Raw genomic sequence first — 22641 nt, 5'->3', positions numbered from 1 at the left:
TTTTTGCCTTAGTAATTAATCTGGCTGCTGCACTTTGTGTGATGTGGAATTTATGTAACTTTTGCAGTTACGCAAATTGCGTAACTGCAAATTTGCAGGATCAGACAAGTTTTTTATTGAGTTGCCAACTCGAAATGTACTAGAGAGGCAGTGACCTTGCTGAGTCTCTGAAGCTACATGAAAAATATTTGAAGTAATAGTAAAAAGTACAGGGTTTTCACAGGCATGGAGTTCAGGCCTGTACTAGTGAGTCACATCCATCCATCCATCCATTATCTGAACACCCTTCTTCCCTAAATGGGGTCGGGAGGGTTGCTGGTGCCTATCTCCAGCTGCGTCCCGGGCGAGAGGCGGGGTACACCCTGGACAGGTCGCCAGTCTGTCGCAGGGCAACACAAAGACATACAAGACAAACAACACACTCACACACACACTCACACCTAGGGAGAATTTAGAGAAACCAATTAACCTAACAGTCATGTTTTTGGACTGTGGGAGGAAGCCGGAGAACCCAGAGAGAACCCACGCATGCACAGGGAGAACATGCAAACTCCATGCAGAAAGACCCCGGGCCGGGAATCGAACCCAGGACCTTCTTGCTGCAAGGCAACAGCTCTACCAACTGCGCCACTGTGCAGCCCGAGTCACATACATCTGAGTCAAAAAAGATTGCCCAAGTTTTGTACATGTTTAGCTGCAGGGAGTTGCGTACTATCCATCTGCATTTGACATCTGGGATGGAGTAATAATGTGTGTTTAGTTTAAAATATTCCATTTGGGTTAAAGGAAATGTACAGGTGGCTTGTAAACGGAGTAACATTTACAAAGAAAACAGGAGAGGTCCAAGGAAGGAGCCTGGAGGAACCACAGGTTACTTCATTGAGGATGACTGACACTGGATAAAATCTGAAGTTTATGATCTGTAAATACATAAATTGTATGGATTTTTTTCCTGTTGCAAAAATGTTAGCTACCAGAGGAGGGACACAATCTGAGATTTTTAAGTTGATTTTTTCTTTAATAAACATTAGTAATATGTAATCAGTAACATACAGTCTTTGACTCAAATAACAAGCCACTATTTTCTTTATAAATTGCAAAAATACTGAATCTGTTCAATAGGCATGGTTACCTCAGAACTATATCTCTAACTTTTACTTTGTAGTTTCTTGAAGTTTTTTTTAACCACTTTTCACATCTGTTTATTTAAAAAAATCAACCTGCTGCTTGTGAGAATTTTAGCTGACGCCTACTTCCAATTTTCTCAGAAAAACACACAAATATTAATATTATATTTAAAAAAAAAAATTTTATGGAGACATTTGTTATTATTGTAGTTGCAGAAAAAAAACAACATCCATATGATTGTATAGGGTTTTAAAAATATTTATCTTAAATCTTTGCTTTATATCATAATAACATAAAATAGTGGTATTTGTGTTGACTTAGTTTGTCGTCATGATCAGACAAGTTTCCTATCACTACTACGGTTTTTAATAGATGTTCTCGTCCGTTTTACAGTTAAACACTGCAGTTTTGCTAAACATGGTTCTTGCAGACGAGGCTTCGCATTAGTTTTCCTGGGACTTCACAACAGTACCAATCCCCACTTTTCTATTTAACCGTGTCCTTCAAATATTTAAATAAAACTGAAACATGACTTTGACAAGTTTTCAGTGAGTAAATTACTCTGAGTCTTTTTTAATGTTTTTCGGAGTATAATTTTGGACCAGCGTCCTGTCATCAATGTCAAATTTTAGCAGCCGATTTACATGTATGCCGTAAAGCACACTGCTCTTTTTTTCCTCAGTATTGCAAGTTATATTTAGTCCACCTTTTTTTCTTAGAAATCTTCCTAATTTATGTTTTAAAAATAACACAACTCTAAATGCACTATAATATACATTCCCTTCACTTTAAAAATGTCAGAGGCCACTTCATCCATCTAGATATTGAGTAAATAATAACTTGCACATATTGGGAGTCATCAGATAAAATGCATGCCTTGGAAGAGAGTTCATAACTAGTTTATCCAGTGTAGACTGTAACACCCCTGATACCTGACACTACAATCACAAAGTTAAGATCAGTTTACCTTAGCCGCAGGCCCTTTATTATTTAGAACCGCCTCCTTTCCTTCTTTACTCACTCTCCATTTTACACCTTATGTTTACTTATATTAATACTTTTATTTTAATACTTATTTTATACTTTAAGTTTTAAAAGTAGAGTGTGAAAAGGAAAAATTGCAAAAATATTTACTCACTTTTAGAAATCAAAATGCCTTAAATCTGCAAGCTTCGTATCTTAAAGGGAAAACTAAGAGAGAGTTTATATATTTAAAATCTGCAACTTTACAGTCAAAAGACAGGCAGATGGTTTACCTCAGTAGAAAACTGAGGTTTTCTTTTTTAGAAGCGTCAAATTTCTAGTTCATTATCTTACACCACCATAATTTTTAATAAACAGATTTTATTAAAAACAATTTTACATTTGAACAGTAAAGAGTAAAACAACACAGGTTAGTAAAGCACACAATGGAGAGGTTCAAAATGACAAAAATATAGCATTTTAAGAAGTAACAGCCTATATCATTCATGTACATTTCACAGGTGATTGTTTATAAAACAATAGCTGCTGCATCGATTCATTGTCTTAAATGATTACAAACCTTGACCAATAAAACATGAGAGTTCAAAAAGCAAAACGATGTTTATGCAGGTATTGCCTTGCACAAGCGTTTATGCTCCTACATACTTATCTTTTTTTCAAGAATTTCAAAGCAAACCAATACAATACAATAAACTATTGTCTTTTCAATCTTTTTATTTGTGCTTAATGTAGTTTCTGCCAACAGTATTGATAATTTTATCATGTAGAACAGCTTGTGGAGCATAACGTGTGGAGGTTTGTATTCCAAAAGGACGGCAAGATTAAAAATACATTAAACAATACAATGAAACGTCCAATAACCTTGTGTTGGTGTATTTCAATCTGTAGAGACTCAGACAGACAAAGGGGTAACCATTAGAAAAGTTTAATGACACTATGATTTAAATCTTTGGCGCTCGGGCCCCGGCTAAGGACATTGATCATCGCAAACTTTGCGATGGGCTTGGATGAGCATTCCATATGCTGAGAGGAACGTCATCCCCCGGGACCCGGCACTGGTGGTGGAGGCGATGAAGGATGTGGCCTGATGCTGAGCGAGTGGAGGTGAAGGGGTGGAGGTGGGTTGAGCTCAGCTGGAAAGCGCACGACGCCATGGATGGCGGTCCTTATCAGCTGGGGCTTGGACGGTGATTGGACGTAACGAGTCTTGGTCCGGCGTTGAGCAATCAACGGTGATGAGCCGGAAGTTCCGGCTGGATGATGCAGGTGGGGCTAAAAGAGTCTTCCAGCTTGAATTTACGCCTAGGCTTCATTACATAAAATCTCAATAAAATACATTGAAAGTTGTAGGTATAGCAAAAAAAAAATCATGGGGTATGAATTCTTTTGCAATGCTTTGTTTGTTGCATATGTAGAACTTATAATACTTGAATGGGCACACATCGAAAAATACAATCTAACAGCTGACATATGAAAGTTAGAGGAAGTAACATCAAATTTATGGAAAGAGATTCTATAATAACTTATTACCTCACTGAGATGTATGTTAACCATTTAATGTGTTTGTTTTTAATGTTTAACTTAGCTGTCTGGAAACAAATTACAAAGTATAATAACAACCTTCCTCATTAAATATTTGTTTAACTGTAACTCAGGGAACTCTTGCCCTTAAGACAACAGAAGTCACTTTACATTGACATTTTCCATCATCAGAGCAAAGTTTAGCAAAACAATTAAAGTAAAACTAAACCACTTAGATGGAAAACTTATATATATTAGATCAGCCTGAAATGCCACATATGACCCATAGAAAGCAAACATATCTACTAATACACCTTTATAAGGCACAGTTTATGTATGAAGAACTTTTCTTCAAACCCAATACTGGCTGTCTTTAAGAGTTGGGGACTGGGATCTCCAAGAGGTTTTAAATCCTGCAGGAGAAACTTGGGGCATATCACCAGAATCTCTTTCGCTGTTGTTACGACCTCTGATATTTCCATCCCTGCCTGCTAAGTTGGATTCAAACGGCCCCCAGAAGGTCATTCCAGGAGCCAGACTCCTCCTTGGGCTCATGGGGATCCTGGGGGAGGTGGGGCAGCTTGCGGAGCCGAGTTGGGTAACCAGCACATTGGGCATGGCCATGCTTCTCTCCGGTTGGCCCAGGTATGGGCTGTCTTCGGTGGGCAGCTGCACCGCAGCCAGTTCATGCATCAACCTCTGCCTAGCTTGTTTCTCTTTGCGATGCCGGAAAACCAGAATCAGAACCACCAGGATTATGATGAGAAGCAAACAAGCCAGCAGTGGAAGGATAATGAGGAGGGGATCAGAGGCGGGACGGGGGAGGATCTCGACTTGGACCAGGTCGGGGATCGGAGGGCTTATTGGAACTGGCATTTCTGGTACCGGAGGAGTGTGAGGTTGTGGGGCATGAACGTGGCCTTCTTCCACTGCTACCTCTGGGATGCTCCCCAATCGTCCTCCATGACTGCGCGTTCGGTTCCCCCAGCGGCTGTGGGGTTTCACCTTCCGCTGAGTCTTGTTGTGGTTTTTATTTGACAAAATGTGAGGGTGTGAGCTCTCGGCAGTCATACCGTGTGTCACAGAGTCTCTGTGTCCAGCTCCCAGAGTCGTACTGTTGTGTGCTCCCAAATGGGGGGTCGTGCGTTCATGACTCGCACCGTGCGCTTTGTGGACACCTCTTGTGCCGTGACGCATCTGGTGGTGGGGGAAGATGGTGAAGTGAAGCTCACCCTTTGCTGGCTGGACATTCCCGGCCTTCAGCAGGAAGGTGAAGGAATCGTTGAGGGGTGTGGCTGGAGTGTGGCCTCGTGTTTTTGTGAGCGAGGATTCATTATTGTGAATCTGGTTGTTGGCGTCACTGAGAGTCTCTTCTATGGCAACTCGGCCCTGAACAACATCCCTGAATGTAAATGACTTCAGTGCCTCTAACGCGTGGTTTGGGTCGTAGGTAATCTGTATATGTGGAAACAAGACGATTGAATTAAGAGCTTTAATTAATTTTGCAATAATTTCCATACTAACTTGCATCCCTGTGGAAATATTTTTAAAAACTTGAACTAAATTAATAGTAGTGGGCAGTAGTATAATATCACATGTGTTCATTAAAATAAAAATGTTCCCACCTTAAACATATTTTACAGCCTCCCTTTGCTAGTGAGAACAAACTTCAAAAAAGGTTTTGATGATGCCATTTGAACAAATGTTATGGTTTTTACTGCTTCATAACACTTTACTATATTATGTTTTGTATGATGTAAAGCACTTTGAACTGCTTTAATGCTGAAATGTGTAATACAAATAAACTGTGATATAACTGTTTTAATGTAATATTATTACATTTCAAAAATTTGCAGCATACAAAAAGAGGTCATGGTTCGCTCTGGTTCTTCTGCTTCAGCTCAGCTCACAGTTTTCTGTAGGATTTAGTTCTGGAAGCTGAAATGGCAGTGTTTGGTGAACCATTTTTGTGTTGATTTGGACATATATTTTTGAATGATTTTCTGCTGGAAGACTCAATGAAGATTCATTGTCAGTTTCCTGGATTTTCATAACCTGGTATTTTCAGAATCTCGTTTCAACATGTGTTTTAACAGAATTTCCAAGGCTTTTGGAGAATTGACTCATCCACAAGCATCACACATAACATGGAGTATTTGTCCCTGAAACATTTAGCTTCATCTGACCAATTCAATGTTTTCATTTCCTCATATACATTAGTTATGGTAGTTTTACTACTTTAATGCCTCTCAAATAACCAGCTGACATGTAAATAGAAGCTTATGTCTTTACATGGGAACTTGGTGACTTACAATTTTCCACCAGGGAGGATTGGATATATTTTTCATTTGCCTTGATATTCACATTCTATGTGGTGGCAGGATTAACCTGGGTCTTTATCCAGCCATGTTTTAGTTCTATATGCTTATGCTTTTTAGTTGTTGCTCAGACTTTAGGTGTGATCAAACTTAAGGAGCAACAATTTTCTTGCAGAAATTTACAGACATATATCTGCTTTACTTGAATTTCTTATATTTTCCATTTTGAAGAGTAGCTCGGAGAAGCTGTGCTCTGGGTCACATCATGTCATGTACTCCCAATCAAAACTTTTACAATGCTGTAAAAGCATTTTACAACTTGGACAAAATATGCTCTTGTTAAAAATATACTCTTGTTAAAATCCTGTTTTCCAGGATTTATCAATTTAAGTTTTTTTTATTAGGGTGTCTATCATTACAGAGGATATAGAAGATTTTGCATTAATGGATGGATAACATCTTTCAGATAAACCTTTGACCTGAATGAATATTCATGAAATAAAATATTCATGTGGTCTAGCTGCTGATAGACTACAAGATCATATCAAAAAGTTTTACCTTGACTAATTTTCCATGTTTCGGTGGAGAAAGAACCTCAAAGATCGGATCGACCCTGCTGATTCTGGCCAATTCGGAGGCATCAATCATGGCTTTGCCCAGTTTCACTGCGATACCACTCGGTACTCTGACTGGCTCTCTCAGGTAGATCAGAGGACGCACCGTAACGTTCACCGTCTGCCCTGTCACTCTCCCATAGTCAACACCAGCAGACCAGGCTGACACTGACACCTGGAAACTGTCCTCTGATTCGCTGAGATCAGTCATGTGATAGACAACCCGCCCAAACTGGAGGTCCTCATGCCGGAAGGTGGTGACCTCCTGGTCGTTGATGGCGATCCGTCCATGTCGTGGGTGCTTGGTGACTGTGTAGGAGATATTGGCCTGTCTTTGACCATTGGTTTGAGCCGCCAGCTGGTTGGTTGTCAGCACCACCGCCGTGCGACCTTGAACCAATGACAGGCCGGTGTTGTTAACCATGGATACAGACGGTTTAATCACCTCCATACTAAACAGCTTGTAGACCGGACGGTGATGGCCGTCGGTGACGTTGAAGTAGAAAACTCCAGTTGAAACCTCACCCTGTAGAACAAATCACAGAAATGATAATAAATGAAAACCAAAATTGAAATTCAAACTGTTCCTCAGTTTTAATAAGAATTGAGATTAGTCTGTTTCACCTGCTGTGTAAAATGTAGTCGACCGTGGTTGACGTCATACTGGGTGAAAGAGGTCACTATCTCAGGTCTTTCTCCCAAAGTCAAGTAGCCATTGTTGGGCTTACTGATCACAAGGTAGTGCAGCTCCTCTGGTGGTGTGTCGTGATCCTCAACCTTAAGAAGAAAAAGAAGAGAGTCGTCAGAAAAGACTCCGAAAAAATGTTTAGCAAAAGAGAAATTCACCAAGTGTAAAATAAAAGCACAACAACCTTTTTAACAAGTAGTATAAACACATTGTTGAGTGGAATTGATTCATTTTGCTCAAGAGATGGCATTCAAAATATGACAGAGAACTTAGCTATTTGTAAAACCTGTAGGGTGTTTAAATAAAAATCTAAATTGGAGAGGACTGAAGGCTTCTAAATTACTAATTGGGGTATATTCAGAAAGCTATAAATTAATTTTTCCACATCTTTTGTGCGCACTGTCTGGATAAGAACCAAATTATTCTCACTTCCTTTACTACTTGTTCTTTTTTTGCATGAGCAGAACAAACGGGAGGTTCTGCAAAACCAGGTCCAGACAAGACTTTAAGAAAAACAGATGACTACATCCATGCAGAATGTTATTTTTAATTAAGTGAGTCATGTAGATGTCTTTAGAGCACTGCTGCAAAGCCTCAATTTTTGATTAAAATCTACATTCTGCATCAGTCTTTCTTCCTACTTGCATGAACTAAAGATTTCTTCCAGTAACCTGCGTCTTTCTCTCTTTATTCATGCAAAGGACTCTAACAATGGCACACTCCTGGACCTCGCAAAACGTATGTAAAAATGTATTCAAAATAAAAAAATATTTTTCAAGATAGAAGCAGCTTATTTGAATTAGCAAACAGAATAACGGGTTCATTTATTTTGGATTTTATGCAGGCCAGTGGACAAATAAAGGACCAGGTGTTGCCCAAGGTTCATAAAATGTCCAGGTCTGTTAGATTTGATCAAATTTATAACAAATCTTTATAACAGGATGCTCCTTCAACAAATTCTGCATCTACTTCAATTCAATTTCAAGAAACTACAAATATGTCATTAAACTTGCAAGCCGCAAAAAGTGCTGGTCTTGGAAAATCCGGTGCCCTTATCTCCAGCTCTAGCCGCAATTTTAAAAAATATATTTGAGAGCTGATCTTTCTTTGTCTGAAATAATATATCATAGAAGAAATAATAATTTTTAATTAGTGATTCCTTAGCAAATACCACAGGTTGCACTTTTTTTTTCTCAGGGTCCAACAGCTGGAAAAGTAAACTCATAAAAATGAGAACACAGGCTCACCTGAAGGTTGTCAGGTCCAAGAATGACTCTCTCCCCAACCAGAACCTTCATGCTCGGAGCTCTGCTCCTGATTAGCGGCGGATGGTCATTGACTGGCGTCACAGTGATGTTGAACATCTCTGTCACTGCCACATTATCCACCGCAGGGTGGCGATGAGAGGCTGCGCCCAGTGCTGGAAGGGAGGATGATGGAGGAGAGTAGAGAGGAGAGAAAGAGGTGGAAGAGGAAGAGGAATCAGAGGAAAAGGCAGACAGAGATAATGAAGAGGAGGAAGAGGGAAGATGCAAAGGAGCCACCCAGGCTCGAAAAGTGAAGCTGTCCTTCGTCGTCTCTGAGTCGTCGTGGAGATACATGATGCCAAACTTGTTTAAGGTGGCCTGAGAGAAATCTGACTGTCTGCTGTGAAAAAATATCAAAAACCCAAGAAAGACTTAATTAAAATTAAATAAAATGTTTCTCCAAATTTACTTCAACACTTGCAATTAGGCCACTTTGGGTGAGACGCGCTAAATTTAAAGATAAAATCTACAACTTCTGCAGGATCTCACCTGGTGAGATTGTGTCCCTGTATGGTCAGTGCTCCGTGTCTGGGCAGAGAAATCACTCGATACATGATGTGGTGGTCTTTTCTGTGCGACTCTGGAAGGTTTCCCAGCAGGTTAGAGGCATCAAGCTTGGAGCGGTCAATGGTCACTCTGCCTCCTTCGGCCACCACGGCGCCTTGCAAACACAAACGGAAAATTCCTCCTTCTTGAACTTTTCTCTGAGAATTGTGTGATTCAGTACAGCTGAAAGTGATTCAGTACCTGCATTGTTTAGTAGTCTAGTCCTATGTTGGGGGTGGCCCAGGTGTTCGTTGGCTTGGTAGGAGATTAAAATGGTGAAGGTGTGCGGAGGAAGAAAAGCTGGAGGAGAGGAAACGGTGAAAGAAAAGGAGTCCGTAGCTGACCACCCAACCGACTCTGGCTGGTTCTGGTCGTACAGAATCAAGCCGTCATTCACCTGTGAGGGAGAGAGATGATCTGGTCAGGAGGGAGAGACTTCCATTTATGAATATTTGAATAAAATCTTCCCAAGGAAATAAAGTGGTCTTATAAAATACTACAACTGAGTAATTTTTTGGGTTGAATAATATTTATCTCATAAAATAATTTTTTTTGCAATTTGTCAACAATATCTGGAAATATATTATTAGTTATCAATATTCCATCAGTAAATTTTAGGAAAACACAATTATGGAGTTGATGTAGTTATCAGTTTGAAATTCCATATGTTTTAGGCAAATATATTAAAATTAAATATATTAAGTAAAAAGAAAAGGTATAACTATAAGTTAATACAAAGTAATTAACACAAATGATTTTGCATGTTTTACATCTAAATGCCTGCTAGAATGACTCAAGTGCATTCATTTTATAAAATGTTACTGCATTATCTAACACACATACAGATGCAAAATGTTCATACTAACAGGAAAAGCATAAATTCAGATGTTTGATTAAATATATTTGGCATTAAAATGCCAAATATATTAATATATTAAAATTTATTTCAAAAATACCTCCGGGTTATTAAACTTGTTTAAACAAAAACGTGTTTGTTCTTCACTGAATCTATCAACATTGTGCACACAATGAACTACTGCTAAATATGTCCAAAAGACTGTCACATTTTAAAATCTTGTTTATTGTCCAGTCTAAAGTTAAGAAAATATTAAAATTTATTTTTAGTTTTTATTGAGAAAATCTACAATGAATTCCAAGAAATGGTATTTTAGAATGAAATATTTTGACCACATGGATCAAATTCTGTTTTCTTCTTGTTTTGTTGATACATTTTAGAAAAAAATCTTATGTGCCTATGTAACTTTTATCTGTTCGCAGACTGTTTCAATCTTTTGAAGCGGTTAAACAAAAGAAATGAAATCAGGCATTCCTACCATGCTTTGTGTAAATGTAGAAATGTTTCTGAAAGAGTTATCAGGCATTCTCAGGACCAGACGTCCAAATTTAGGAGGTGCAGTCACAGCAAAAACCACAGACTGGTTCCTTCCAATGTCACTGATGCTGTTAGTAACAACCTGAAGCTCCTGTTCTGAGATTGGTGTCACAGAGCCTTCAAGAGGAACAAAAGAGGAGAGAGAAAAATGTTTGACTGGCTACTAAGTATTTTAGTAGCTATGCTATAAGTGAGTTATGGCCTTCAACTTCTGCAAGTAAACACATTTTAGTCAGCTTACTTAATTATAGAAAAACACCAGGCACACATCTGTTAAAAAGCAAATAAAGTATATTCTTTCATCTTAATCATTCTGTTTAAATTTTTCAAACACCTAATCATTCTGCACACCAGTGGGCCCCCGGGGACAACAAGGATTATGAATAAAACCAAAGCATATTTTTGCACTTTATACTTCCTTTGTTTTTATCACATTACAACATGCAAAATATTTATTCTTCTAATAATTATATGTTAAAATCACCTTATCATCACAAATATGGCAAACTTAACGTGTTGCCCCACTTTTGAGAATATTACAATAACTAATTTAGCCACATTACCAAGATAAACAAGAGTGTGAATGAAACCACTTTTGCTTAAATTTAAGAGATGAACTGCTACATTTGCTTTAATACATTCCAAAAGCAGCATTGCCATCTAGAGTCAGTTTTGCACATTACAGTGGAGGGTAGCAGCCTTACTATGCACAATTCTCCAGTTACCTTAGTGATAATAATTTTATGTATTTTCAGCCACATTATGCTCAATTCAAACTGGTTATTGAGAAGAAATGCCATTTGTAAGGACTGATGAGTGAGGTATACCTGGGTACACCTCCATAGGGTGGTTCTTCTGTAAGGTAAGAACGAGAGCATAGGCTGTTGTGCTGAAGATCTGCCGAGGAGCAAAGTTAACTCCATCATTCACCTGAAAGTGAAATCCCCCTGATAATGCACCTGCATGAGGGATAAGACAGTTTAAACAAACCAATTTTTACACCAGAGTCCCATTTGGACACTGACACTACAAATAGCTATAAATATGTGTTTACCACTGTGCACAAACACCAGCATTCTGCTCTGGATGTGATTTTGGGTAAAGTTCAGGATGTGTCTGGAGGGGGTGCTCTTCAGAGCCAAGTGACCGTTGCTCGGTGGGGTGACGACAAACTCCAGGCCCTCAGGTGGAGTATCCACATCATCTGCACTGAGTTCATTTGTGCTTATTTCTGTTACAGAACCCACCCAAACCTGCAGCATGACAAAGGCGAAGCAGAAAGAACATTACATTGTCTTTCTTAATAAACTGACACAAGAATATTTATTCCACATTCTATGACAAATCCAACTATTTGACGTCTGCATTCCCTGTTATTTAAAAACAAGAACTACTTTTATTCTTAAATACTCCCACATGGTATTCATTTACACAACATGCGACTTCTGGTTAAGCAAGAGTAAGCTATTACTGTAGGCCATGAGTATGAAAGACATTGCTTGACATAAGTTTAACTCCCTACATTATTTATACTTAGACTCTTATTTAAAGCAAGAAAATATATCTTTCTTGAGGTGCTTTGTTGTGTTGATAATATTGGATAACAAAAACAGTTAAACAGGCATTGTGAAAGTCCCAACCACATTAAGATCTTTAATGTGGTAGCACTTTTGATTCTTGTAACATGGCTGAGAGAAATGAAGAAGAAATGCAAACCATTTGCGAGCACTGTGGGAATACAAGAGGCTAATTGCTACCCACTGAAAATAATGAGTTTAGCATCTGGTTCAGTGCATCCCTTTGGCTTGAACATCATTGGTTGAAAACTTAAAGCAAACTTGAACTGAGTAGTTTTACGCTGAATAGTGATAACTACAAAAACTGCATCATATGGACTTGTCAAACATGGACTGAATTATTCTACACTGATTTAAAATTTTATTGAAATAGTTTGTGTTTTGTGAACTTTTAATAACTTTTCTTCAACAATTCAAAAATACCCTCCAAGACACCAATGACTCAAACAGAGTAAAACATGTAAAGAACTCTTTTGGAGAATTTCCTACCTTTAGGCCACGGTTGGTGGTCACAACAGGGGTCTCGTCATTGACAGGTGTGACTGTGATGTAAACAGTGCATGGCAAGCTGTGCTTTTTCATCTCAGTTTGATTGGCTACAATTGTGAAGTTGTCCTTCAGTGTTTCACTGCCATCATGGACATAGGAGATGTACTCAAGCTCCACCTAGACACAGATAATCAAATTCCAACATGGCCCAGTTCAGATAGTAGATTTGGAAATCAGTTTTTTTCTATGTTAAATGAAAGAAAGGATATAAACTGAAATGAAATCTAGGTAATAATTCCCTTAGATACAATAGACTAACAGCGACTGTTAGGCTATTTATGTACTGTAATAAAAGGGTATGCTGTAGTTATTTTATCTCTGAAAACAAAGAATAAAGTCTATTTTGAGGGATTAATTTAACAGTTTGGATCTTTATAAATGTGTTTAATTGTACCTCTGTGTGAGTGAAAGCATTGATAGGCATCCCTGGGATACGGCTGTGCTCCAAGTGTCCAAACTTTGGTGGAACAATAACCTGGTAAAGGAAATTCAACCCTGCAAAGTGATGACTGGCAACCTTGATTATGCTAGATGTGAGTGGCAGGGACGACCCTTCATCCAGGGTCAAGTTCAACACCTGAAGATTCAAGAAGGACAAAAAAATACTGCAGTTAGTAGACTTGTAAACAGAGCTCCATTATTAGGTTTTAGACATTTATTCATCCCACTTTTCAAACAAGTTTGCTACCTGCAGTGGAAGCAGGATAGGTATGATGTCAATCAGCATCCTGATAGGTCCAACCTTTGTCACCCCATTGGTTGCTTCCAAGACGACAGCGTCGTTGATGCTTCCTGCAGTCTGCTGCTGATACCTGATTGATCTCTGGTTGAGATCCTCTTGGGTAAAGGAAGTTACAGGCTGTTCCTTGAAACTCTGGACAGAACCAAAGCATATGAAAACACAGTTTCTAAGTAAATAATTGAGTGAAAATCACCTGGATTAATTTTATAATGAGATGAAAAAACAAACAAAAAAACAAAAAATGTTACATTATCAATATTTAAGGAGTAAATGTACTCAATTTTGAATCTTGTTAGAAACCAAGACTGTTGATGTGTTCTTCAGATAACCACATGGTGATGACAAGCACCACCATGTGGCCACTTACCAAACAGCAATTCAGTACAATGAAAACAATCTATACAATCTAATATGTGTTTTGTTATTATGCCAGCTAAAATAGTTAAATTTACAGATGGCTGTCAGTCACATAGATGCAAAGTAAAGAAGTCAAATACAAAATGAGGTTTCACAAATTCATAGGTTTTTTTTTCTAATTCTCAGAGACTGACTTATTTATTTTTCCACTCACTTCTTCTCTAACTTAATTTTTCAGTGTGAAATAAAACTTGTAAGTTTAGATAATCAATATGTCTAATAGTAAATAGTATGTTGTTATGATAGGACACAATTTGTTGCTGATTATATGGAACAATTTCTGTCCAAGTGGACCAACAGTGAACACACCTTTTCAAGGTCCTGTTTTTCTCCATGAACATTTTCCAGATTGTTGCTGCCTGATACTCTATAAATGATCCCCACTGTAGGAGGTTCTTGGACAGTGAAGACTATATCTGAGGGTAAACTGTCCTCATGGACAACCTGGTGTAAAAACGCATGAAAAGGGAATTGTTGTTGACAGAATAATAGTATTGATACATAAATACCATGGGTTGGGAATGATGAATCTCTCACCTCTATGTCTTCTCTGCTAATGGAGGTGTTCTGTCCCTCGGCCACCACAACTGGACGGTTGGTTTTGATAGTTGGAGGTCTGTGATGACTCTCTAAGTATATCTTCACCGGCACTCCAATATCTAGATGCACCTCCCTCCTCCCTCTTTCAGTCCGCCTCTCAGTACTTCTTTCCCTTGCTCTTGCCGTCACATTGAAAACATCCAACAACTCGTGACCGCCGCTGTGGTGATATGCCAGACGCCGGGCCACCAGATCTTTCTGGGTGAAAACTGAAATGGCATCAGTTCCTATGATCGCCTCCTTCTGCCCATCACTGAAGCAGAGAACGCCATGTTTAGGTGGAACGTAGACCTCGAAAGTCACTTCCTGAGGATCCCGAATGTCAAGGTTGCTGATGACACTGAGGTTAACAGAAGTCAGGGCCGCAATCCCACCCTGCTGGACCATGAGGCCTGTGTTGTTCTCCACCTGCAGGTATGGATCCTGAGCCATCACCTACCCCAATAGACACAAAGAAAATAGTTCAGAAATATAAGATAATCACGTTATGACTGATTTAAGAATTAAAATATTAGCATAAATCCAACTAAATTCAAAGGAGCCATTGTTAATATGATACTTTTAGGCCTTCGGAAAAATTATCAAAACCACTTTTGGAAATTATGAGAACATCTGGCCACTTTAAATGACACTCAAGACTAATTTGACTTAAAGAAATTGTTAAAGTTGCTGTTCTCTTTCAGTGGTTCTCATTTTTATACCAAATCAGCTGTATGTAATTATGTGGCTGTGGACAAACAGTTGAAATCTATGCCATATAAGCCAGTCATTTGACACTTTGTAGGAAAAAAAACAAACAAATTAGAGAACATAATGTATTGTTTACTGTTAATTATAAAACTATCTTTACAGTAAAAGAATAAGATGCAAAGCAAAATCTATGTTCACCTCCAGCAAGGCTGAAACATAATGTTTTCCATCTGTTACAAAAAGCACAAAACGACCAAAGCTGACCCCGCTGTGGATAAACAACACCTTATTCTGAGGAAAGAAAGGGAGACAAAAATCAGTTAGAGTTAGGACAAAATGTATGGCATTGAATATGGCTTAGAAAGGATACAATATTTAAACAACTAACTTCAAACCAAGTCAAAGAAGTAGTCAGAAGACACCGCTGCTTTACACAAATAAAAGGCAGAGCAAAAACAGCAAATGGCCAACTGTTTCCATTTTTTACCATTGAATTCTTATGATTTATAAGATTATTTTTAAATTTCTTAAATCACTACTAGATGTACTATAAATATTGTTCTAAAATTTCCAACTTTCTGCTTTAGCAAACAAACCAGGAAGTGCAGACTTTTCCAAAAATGTTTAAGCTTCTCTCAGTAAGTGTATAAAAGCTTTTACCTAATGATTCTGCTACCCCCTACATCAAATCTATTTAGAAATAGATGCTAACCTGCTCAAGGTCCCGTTGTGTGAACTCATAAAGCCTGTGACTGGGATCACTGGCCAGCACCAGTTCCCCCATCGGAATCCCCCTCCGAGTGTAGACCAGCCAGCTGTCCTCAAAATCCGAGTCATCATCTCGGTACCGCAAGTCTTTCAGTGTCACCAACTTCTGTCCATCCCGGGCAACGTGAAAGACCTCATCAACAACCCTGACGGGTCTCTGATCATTGACGAGTTGCACTGAGATGTTAAAGGTGTGCTCCTCTGTGTTTCCGTCTTCCTTCTTGTTTGTGTTTTTGTGCGGTTTGTAAACAACAATTTGAAACGTGAAGTAATCCTGTTTGGTCTCACTGTCATCATGAACGTACATGATTCGCTCCTCTGTGATGTCCTGATTGGTGAAAGTCAGTATGTTGTCGTTAATGGAAGTTGAGTTGGAGAGATTGATCTTCCTTAACTGGCCATGCCTGGGGCTCACTGTTACGTTATAATGAACCTCCCGGTTACTTGTTGTGTGAGTAAACAAAATATCTTTCGTAATTACTTTACTTGCTCCTTCAAGGATTAAGAGGCCTTTATTTATGATGGTTACGGCACTTGACTCGGCTTTAATGTTGATTCTGAAGTCATAAGGTGTTGAAGCAGCATGAGCAGAGAACACCTGAAAACTGAAGGAATCTCTTGTGTCATCATGCAGCCTGTTAAAAAGTTCATACTTAACCAAACCCTCTGTGATGTTCTCTTGGCTAAAGGTTGAGTTCTTTTGCATAACCATTTGGTTGAGGAACAATCGCCCTTTCTTTGGAACTGTCAGAATTCTGTAGAAAAGGTCACTCTCACTGATTTTAACACCTTTAGAAATTACATGAAGGTCTTCAGGTGTGAGAACAGCACTCTCAAGGCCGGTCACTTCCATCTTGCTCCTTGTTACCTTCAATTGAATCCAGTGGATCTCTATGGGGAAAACAATCTCCTCTTTGGCAACTGAATTGATTACTATCTTGCATTTGAATTGGTCTGTAATGTTGCTCTGAGTCTGAATTCCACGGTAGGTGCTAATATATCGAATTCTTTCTTTTTCCAGAATTCTCTGTGAGAAAAAGGTAGTGGATTTCCAGTCACCACTTGAGTGTAATCTCTGGATCTCCCCAAACTGTGGTAAGTCTGTTACATCATACCACACATCCACTGAACTATCAGCCACATTGACCCGCACTGCAAGGTGTCTGGTGCTGATGATGGCCGATTCGCCTTGATTCACCTCCAGTCCAGTTTTATTCACTAGTTTGTACTCAAGAGTCACTGCCATGATCCTTAAAACTACAGCGTTGCTGACCTGTAAATATGAAAGGAAATAAAATGTGAAAAATTTATGGAAAATATGTTTTTTCCTTCCCCATTTTATGACCCATGGAAATTGAATCACTCCTGCATACATACATATCTGCAAAGTCTTTATTAATTCTTGCTAAGACGTTCTCTGCCACAAGAGAAGGATGCTATGCACCTCTAAGCTGCAGTATGCACTGCAAAAGGATAATTTTATAGTGCACACAGTTAATTGGTTTAACCCTTTTGGGTTAATTGGATTAACCCTTCTTAAATGGGTTTTTTCCCAAGAGTTTTACTTTAGTTAGAATTTAGCAAAGTAGCCATATGTTTACTTACTCTATGCCCATCACTGGCTCTGAGGACCAGCCTGGAAGCAGAAACTCCTGTGTGCACAAAGCTGATCTTACCCTCCTCCAGATCACTTAGAGAGAACAAGTTGATGGGCCTGGAAGAGCAACATTGTCATGTTATTCACTCATTTATTTGCATTTCTGCCAAATGAGTGCTTGCAGGCTTTCTTTTAAAGATTTCTTGGAAATTACATCTACAACCCATATATAGATGCTAAACCCCTAAATGTTACTAGGAATTTGGTGTCGTCATGAACACATTTGATGACATGTAAACATTTTAGGGTGACAGTGAAGGGGTTAAACTGTCTAAAAAGGTTTGTGAGGCATTGTGAGAACATCCAATGAGACTAACCTGCCAGGGTAATCTAGGTTCTCGAGGTAACCAGCTTCAGAATTAAGGTTCCCCATTGAGTTAAAAACAAGATCCTCAGGACTGTTGTCAGGATCTGAGACTCTCAGCATATCTGTTGTCAACTGTCATGAAGAACACATTCATTTGATTGTCTTAACTTGGCATAATTCAAGGTGTTATATATCAAGAAATTCTGATGTGTCTACCTGTCGTTTGGACTTCTCTGGCAGAGTGAATAGGTTTCCTTGTGGTAAGCTGAGAACAGGAGGATCATTAACTGGAGTGATGCTGATATTAAACCGGTGCACATGGTTGTCTTCCAGAAGTACAGGCAGCGGCTTCTTATTGTTAGAGAAGATTGAAAACATGAAGAAGTCATTCTGGTCCTCTGAGCCTCTGTGAACGTACATAACTCGACCTTGCCACAGGTCCAGCATGCTGAAAGATTGGTCATTCTCTTTTGCTCCTATTCTTATAATTCTCTCCTGTGTTTCCTCAGGCAACCCATCTGGATCTGGATTGGGGTTCAAATGTAGCTGACCGTGAACAGGAGGGTCAACAATGCGACACATCAGCTCTGATGGATGGATCCCCAGTTTGCGAAAATCAATATTCACCTGGCAGAATGTGCAAATGGAAATTTGTCAATCAGCACAGAAAACATTTGTGAGATGCTACCAGAACATAAAATGTCCTACCCTCATATGTTTGGGCTCAAGTAGCGCCTGGCCTCCTTCAGCTACCTCCAGGGTTCGAATCACCAATAGGTTTGTGTTCCTCTTGTTGCTGATCATTTGTGTTGTGATAATATCAAAGTCAGGGAGATCTGTTGGATTGGAAATGATCACTACCTTTGGAGCCTGACCTATGTTGCAGCCCACAGTTATGTCTTTGGTGACCATGGCATGAGGTAAGCCAGTTTTTAGAGTGTTAACTCTAATTTTTTGGAGGCAGCCTTTAAATGATCTTCCTCTTCCTTCTTCTCCCAAAGAAACAGAAGATAATCCAGCACTTCTTGCTTTTCCTGCAGCAACATCATCCAGTCCTCCAAGGATGAGAGGTCCTTTGAGCTGGATGGCCTGAAGTTCTTGACTCAGGCTGGCCTTCACCAACTCCTTGCCTACCTTCATTTGGATGCTATCAGGTTGCAGGAGCAGCTGGATGGGGTACCAGGTGTGCTTGCTGGAGACACGTGTCAGTGAATGCAGCTCAGTTTTACTACCCTTTCCATTTCCTATTGAGGCCACAAGGTGACCGTCTCTGATCTCAATAGAAACAAACCCTCCGTCACTCCCAGAGCTGTACAACACAAGTCCATTTTCATCTGTCCAGGAAGGGTGAAGTTCACACTCAAATGTCCCCTCTTGCAGGACCTCCCATTGTGGGAGAGAGATAAAGGCTTTAGAGCTGGAAAACTTCACAGGATCTTCTTCTGTTGCTAAAAACTGCGGACTACAACCCAGGGATACCTCGTGGATGCTTTTGTACCCAGAATATGGCTGAAGGCTGGACAGTAGGTTGTGTTCATTGAAGACAACCTCATCCAAGCAACCCCTAAACCCATTTGAGATGTGTAGAAGGTAAGGATGATTTAGTCCAGCTGTCCCACCAACAAAGAGCCCATCCTCAATGCTGAGCTCCAAATCTGGTCCTGGCATTCGGAGACTAGTGTGAGAACTTTGATCTACAATCATGTTGATGTTGTGATGTGTATGGTTTAGATCCACTGTGTGCCAGGCCAGATCGTTAAGATGGATACCCCTTTCTGAACGTAGCATCCGCTCACCTGAGCCCAGGTTCAGTCGTACCTGAAGTGAGAGGTAGGACATGAGAAGCAAAGAGAGAGCGATGAAACATTGCTATCCTACTGTCCTGCTATAGTTTCATGCTCTAAAATTGACCAAGGATTTGAGACTTCTTAATGGCAGCAAATTAGCACAGTTATGGTTTTCTTCTCCAGGCTCATTCATGAAGGAACATGTTCTGGCATAAAACCAGAGCCAGAGGGTTAATTTTTGTCTGAGCTTCAACATTCTGACATTAAAATATATGTTTTCTTGCTGACTCTTCTTTGAACACATCTCTGCTAAAATGTTTTACTACAATATGTTAAGGTAGTTTCCCTTTCTTTAAATGTATGAATCTCTCCAGTTATATGTATCCTGGGAGATCTAGTTGCTCTTCAATTTACATCAACGTTAAATGATGGTGAACTACAAACTGTTCCTTGTCTTCTCACAATATTCTTGGCGTTTGAAACAAAGACAACAATTTCCAGCTGTGGCTGGTCGCTTCTTCTATTTTACTCCATCTATTAGGGCTTACCTGCAGGCGTCCAGAAATCAGCTCAAGAAGCAAAAAGTCTCTCTGTCCTGCTGCCAAAAGCAGTAGCCCAGACTGACTTGAGGTATGAAATCTTACGTGGATTAACGTCTGAATGGACTTTTCAATTGCTTGCAGGTGAATGTAGCCATTGCCATAAAAGGAAACTGCAACAAGGAAGATGGAAATAGATGAAGAGCAACAAAACTCTTTCTGTTCATTTCTTACGTATATATTGTTGCTTTGTTTAGCCATACGCTTTTGAAAAGTGATTTTGATCTTATGGAAATGAAAATAGTTCACTGAAATGTAAATGATTTGTTAAACGTTGATTCAGGTGGTCCTAATGGCCTAAAAGTTTAAACTTAACTATAAATGATGACTCACTCTTCCATTGATGCTAGTGGACTTGTTAGTCAATGCAGTGTCTATTCTGCACTTTGCAGCTTCGATCTGACTTCAGTTAACGATAGTTAATGCATTTAGAAACAGCTGCTAATGAAATGTTCTGATGCTAATTGAACTTCTCTATTGACCCAGATGACACAAATTGACCCTTTAGCCATCCAGAATGCAACCGCAACAATAGATGGATGTTTTTTGTTTTTTGCAATTTACATTTTGTGGAACTTCAATAGCAATCTCACAGTTCCAAAATATAAATAAAGATGTTTAATTGATCCCAACTTGCAGTTTAATCATGGTTTGGACATTACACAATACTCTTCTTTTGCATAGCACATTTGGCTTGCACTCTTTTTAAGATATGCTAACATGCTTACAAGCTAATGTTCACTGGGTATGACCAACAACAGTGAAATGAGGTCAATTTTGAATCAAAATTAGTCAAACAGAAATATTCTGTGGTGCTTATTCAAAGATTATAATCTTTTCCTCATTGTAAAAATTCTGCTGAACATTTTGTTGTAATTGGCACCTTAAAACATCATCTTGGGTATGTTTTTCTTTTTGTAACACGCATGGTGATATTTTAATAGGAAATCCATATTTTTGAATAAACAGCTATTTGATTCAATTGTACCGTGCTCTATTTTTAGATGGTGGACTGAGCACTGCTCTGTGACACGTTCAAAAACGTTGTTTTATTATAATTTTACTTTAAGTTAGTTTGCAACTTTATCTTTGATTTGTCTGCTGTGTTCCTTGATTTTTGTGCTGTTCCTTTGATTTGCTTTTTAAAAAATCTCTAAGATCTTCACAGAAGATGAGTGGGTTTTTACCTCCTATTAAATGTGAATATTAAAAAAAAGTAAAGCTATCTTTGCTTTCAATGATTTGACCTGTAAAAATGGCAGTAATGGAACACTCAGTCAAAACGATAATCAATTTGTGAAAACATCCTGCAGCGTTCAGTGAATGGAGGTCAGAGACACATGCTGGTGTTTATCAAAGACAACAATAACCCTTGAATGCTCCAAAAATCAACACCAATGTAATATATGAAAGAAAGTTCTTATTTCATTTTTGGTTTTATATTGGAAAAAGCAGACTATTCTGTATTGAAAACCCCCAACCATTGAAGGCAATATTTAGTTTTTAAGTATGGTTTCCAAAACACCTTATTTACCCAAATAAATCCTTAAAACCGAGAAATAATCCCTTCTAATTTATTGTTGGAAAATGAGTTGGATCTGCAACTACTGAAATTTGTTAGCAAAGCACTTATTATGGGTAATAAGTGAGAAGCACCCTGTCAGCAGGCTGGCTCAGCATGTAGCTCTGCATAAAGCCTATAAACCCACTGTCAGTATAACCCATAACCCATGTGCGACCTAATCTGTCTCTATGATACAGCGCACTCTGGATTATTAGTAATCTTCCTACAGAAGCAGACACCTTGAATGAGGATGTGAGCCTTTCAAGGTGTGGGGTTATGAGCAACTATTTGAGGCAAAATTCAAGGCCACATGTAATGCTACTATTTAAAAGCAAATTAAATTAATTTATGCTCTGTGCTTCATCCTCCTAATATACTGTTTTGTCTATGATATGCATGTAAATTACAAGTTTGTCCAAGAGAGTATTTCATAAGTTAGGTCAAATATGTTACTGTCAAAACAAGTAAATCCTCACATCTCGTCAAATATAATCCAGTTTACGGGATTACTAGTTCACAATAACAAACTAGATTAAACAACAAAACACTAACAAATACAGTGTAAACATTAATTATTTTTGAGAAAATATTTCTAGTTTCTTCAATTATATAGTTATGTGATGAATTTAGTAATTAGTTTTAGTAGTAACTAGTTTTATCCACATTTCTGCTACCAGTTGCATCTTTTGTAGTAGTAAATATTCTCTGCAGCACCTTACCTGCATAAACGTGTCCTATGGAAATCAGAAGTATTAGCAGATCAGCCAAAAAACTTCCCATTGTTGGTCAGGTTATTATCAAATCAGATGAGAGCAACATCTGGCTGCCTGACTGCACGCTCCATTAACTGCACAGTGCTGCCTCTGCATAGCATTCCTCTCAATG

The 22641-nt window shown here is 38.8% G+C and overlaps 1 protein-coding gene across 1 annotated transcript; it reads right to left on the bottom strand.

Moving 5' to 3' along the window:
• Positions 1-3433: 3433 nt before the first annotated feature.
• On the bottom strand, positions 3434-22536 carry LOC122819555 (chondroitin sulfate proteoglycan 4-like). The gene is made up of 22 exons (XM_044096354.1): positions 22476-22536; positions 20142-20305; positions 18515-19624; positions 18023-18433; positions 17817-17938; positions 17448-17556; positions 15787-17115; positions 15273-15365; positions 14322-14819; positions 14094-14228; positions 13314-13499; positions 13020-13202; positions 12566-12742; positions 11554-11752; positions 11327-11458; positions 10441-10616; positions 9308-9503; positions 9050-9221; positions 8501-8900; positions 7190-7342; positions 6510-7091; positions 3434-5088 (listed from the first exon to the last, which is right to left on the bottom strand). The coding sequence occupies exons 1-22, from the start codon at positions 22534-22536 to the stop codon at positions 3985-3987; spliced, it is 7692 nt and encodes a 2563-aa protein (XP_043952289.1). The 3' UTR covers positions 3434-3984.
• Between the last annotated feature and the right edge of the window lie 105 nt (positions 22537-22641).

The sequence above is a fragment of the Gambusia affinis genome, linkage group LG17 (genome assembly GCF_019740435.1).
Source record: "Gambusia affinis linkage group LG17, SWU_Gaff_1.0, whole genome shotgun sequence".
Classification (NCBI taxonomy): Eukaryota; Metazoa; Chordata; class Actinopteri; order Cyprinodontiformes; family Poeciliidae; genus Gambusia; species Gambusia affinis.
Note: the sequence above shows the minus strand (reverse complement) of the source record. Positions and strands in the feature narration are given on the sequence as shown.

Excerpts from the sequence above, each read along its gene's own strand:
- LOC122819555 (XM_044096354.1), bottom strand. The coding sequence starts at position 22,536 with ATGGGAAGTTTTTTGGCTGATCTGCTAATACTTCTGATTTCCATAGGA. Across the intron at positions 20,306-22,475 it reads CATAGGACACGTTTATGCAG|TTTCCTTTTATGGCAATGGC; the intron begins GTAAGGTGCTGC and ends TCCTTGTTGCAG. Across the intron at positions 13,203-13,313 it reads CTATCCTGCTTCCACTGCAG|GTGTTGAACTTGACCCTGGA; the intron begins GTAGCAAACTTG and ends TTGAATCTTCAG.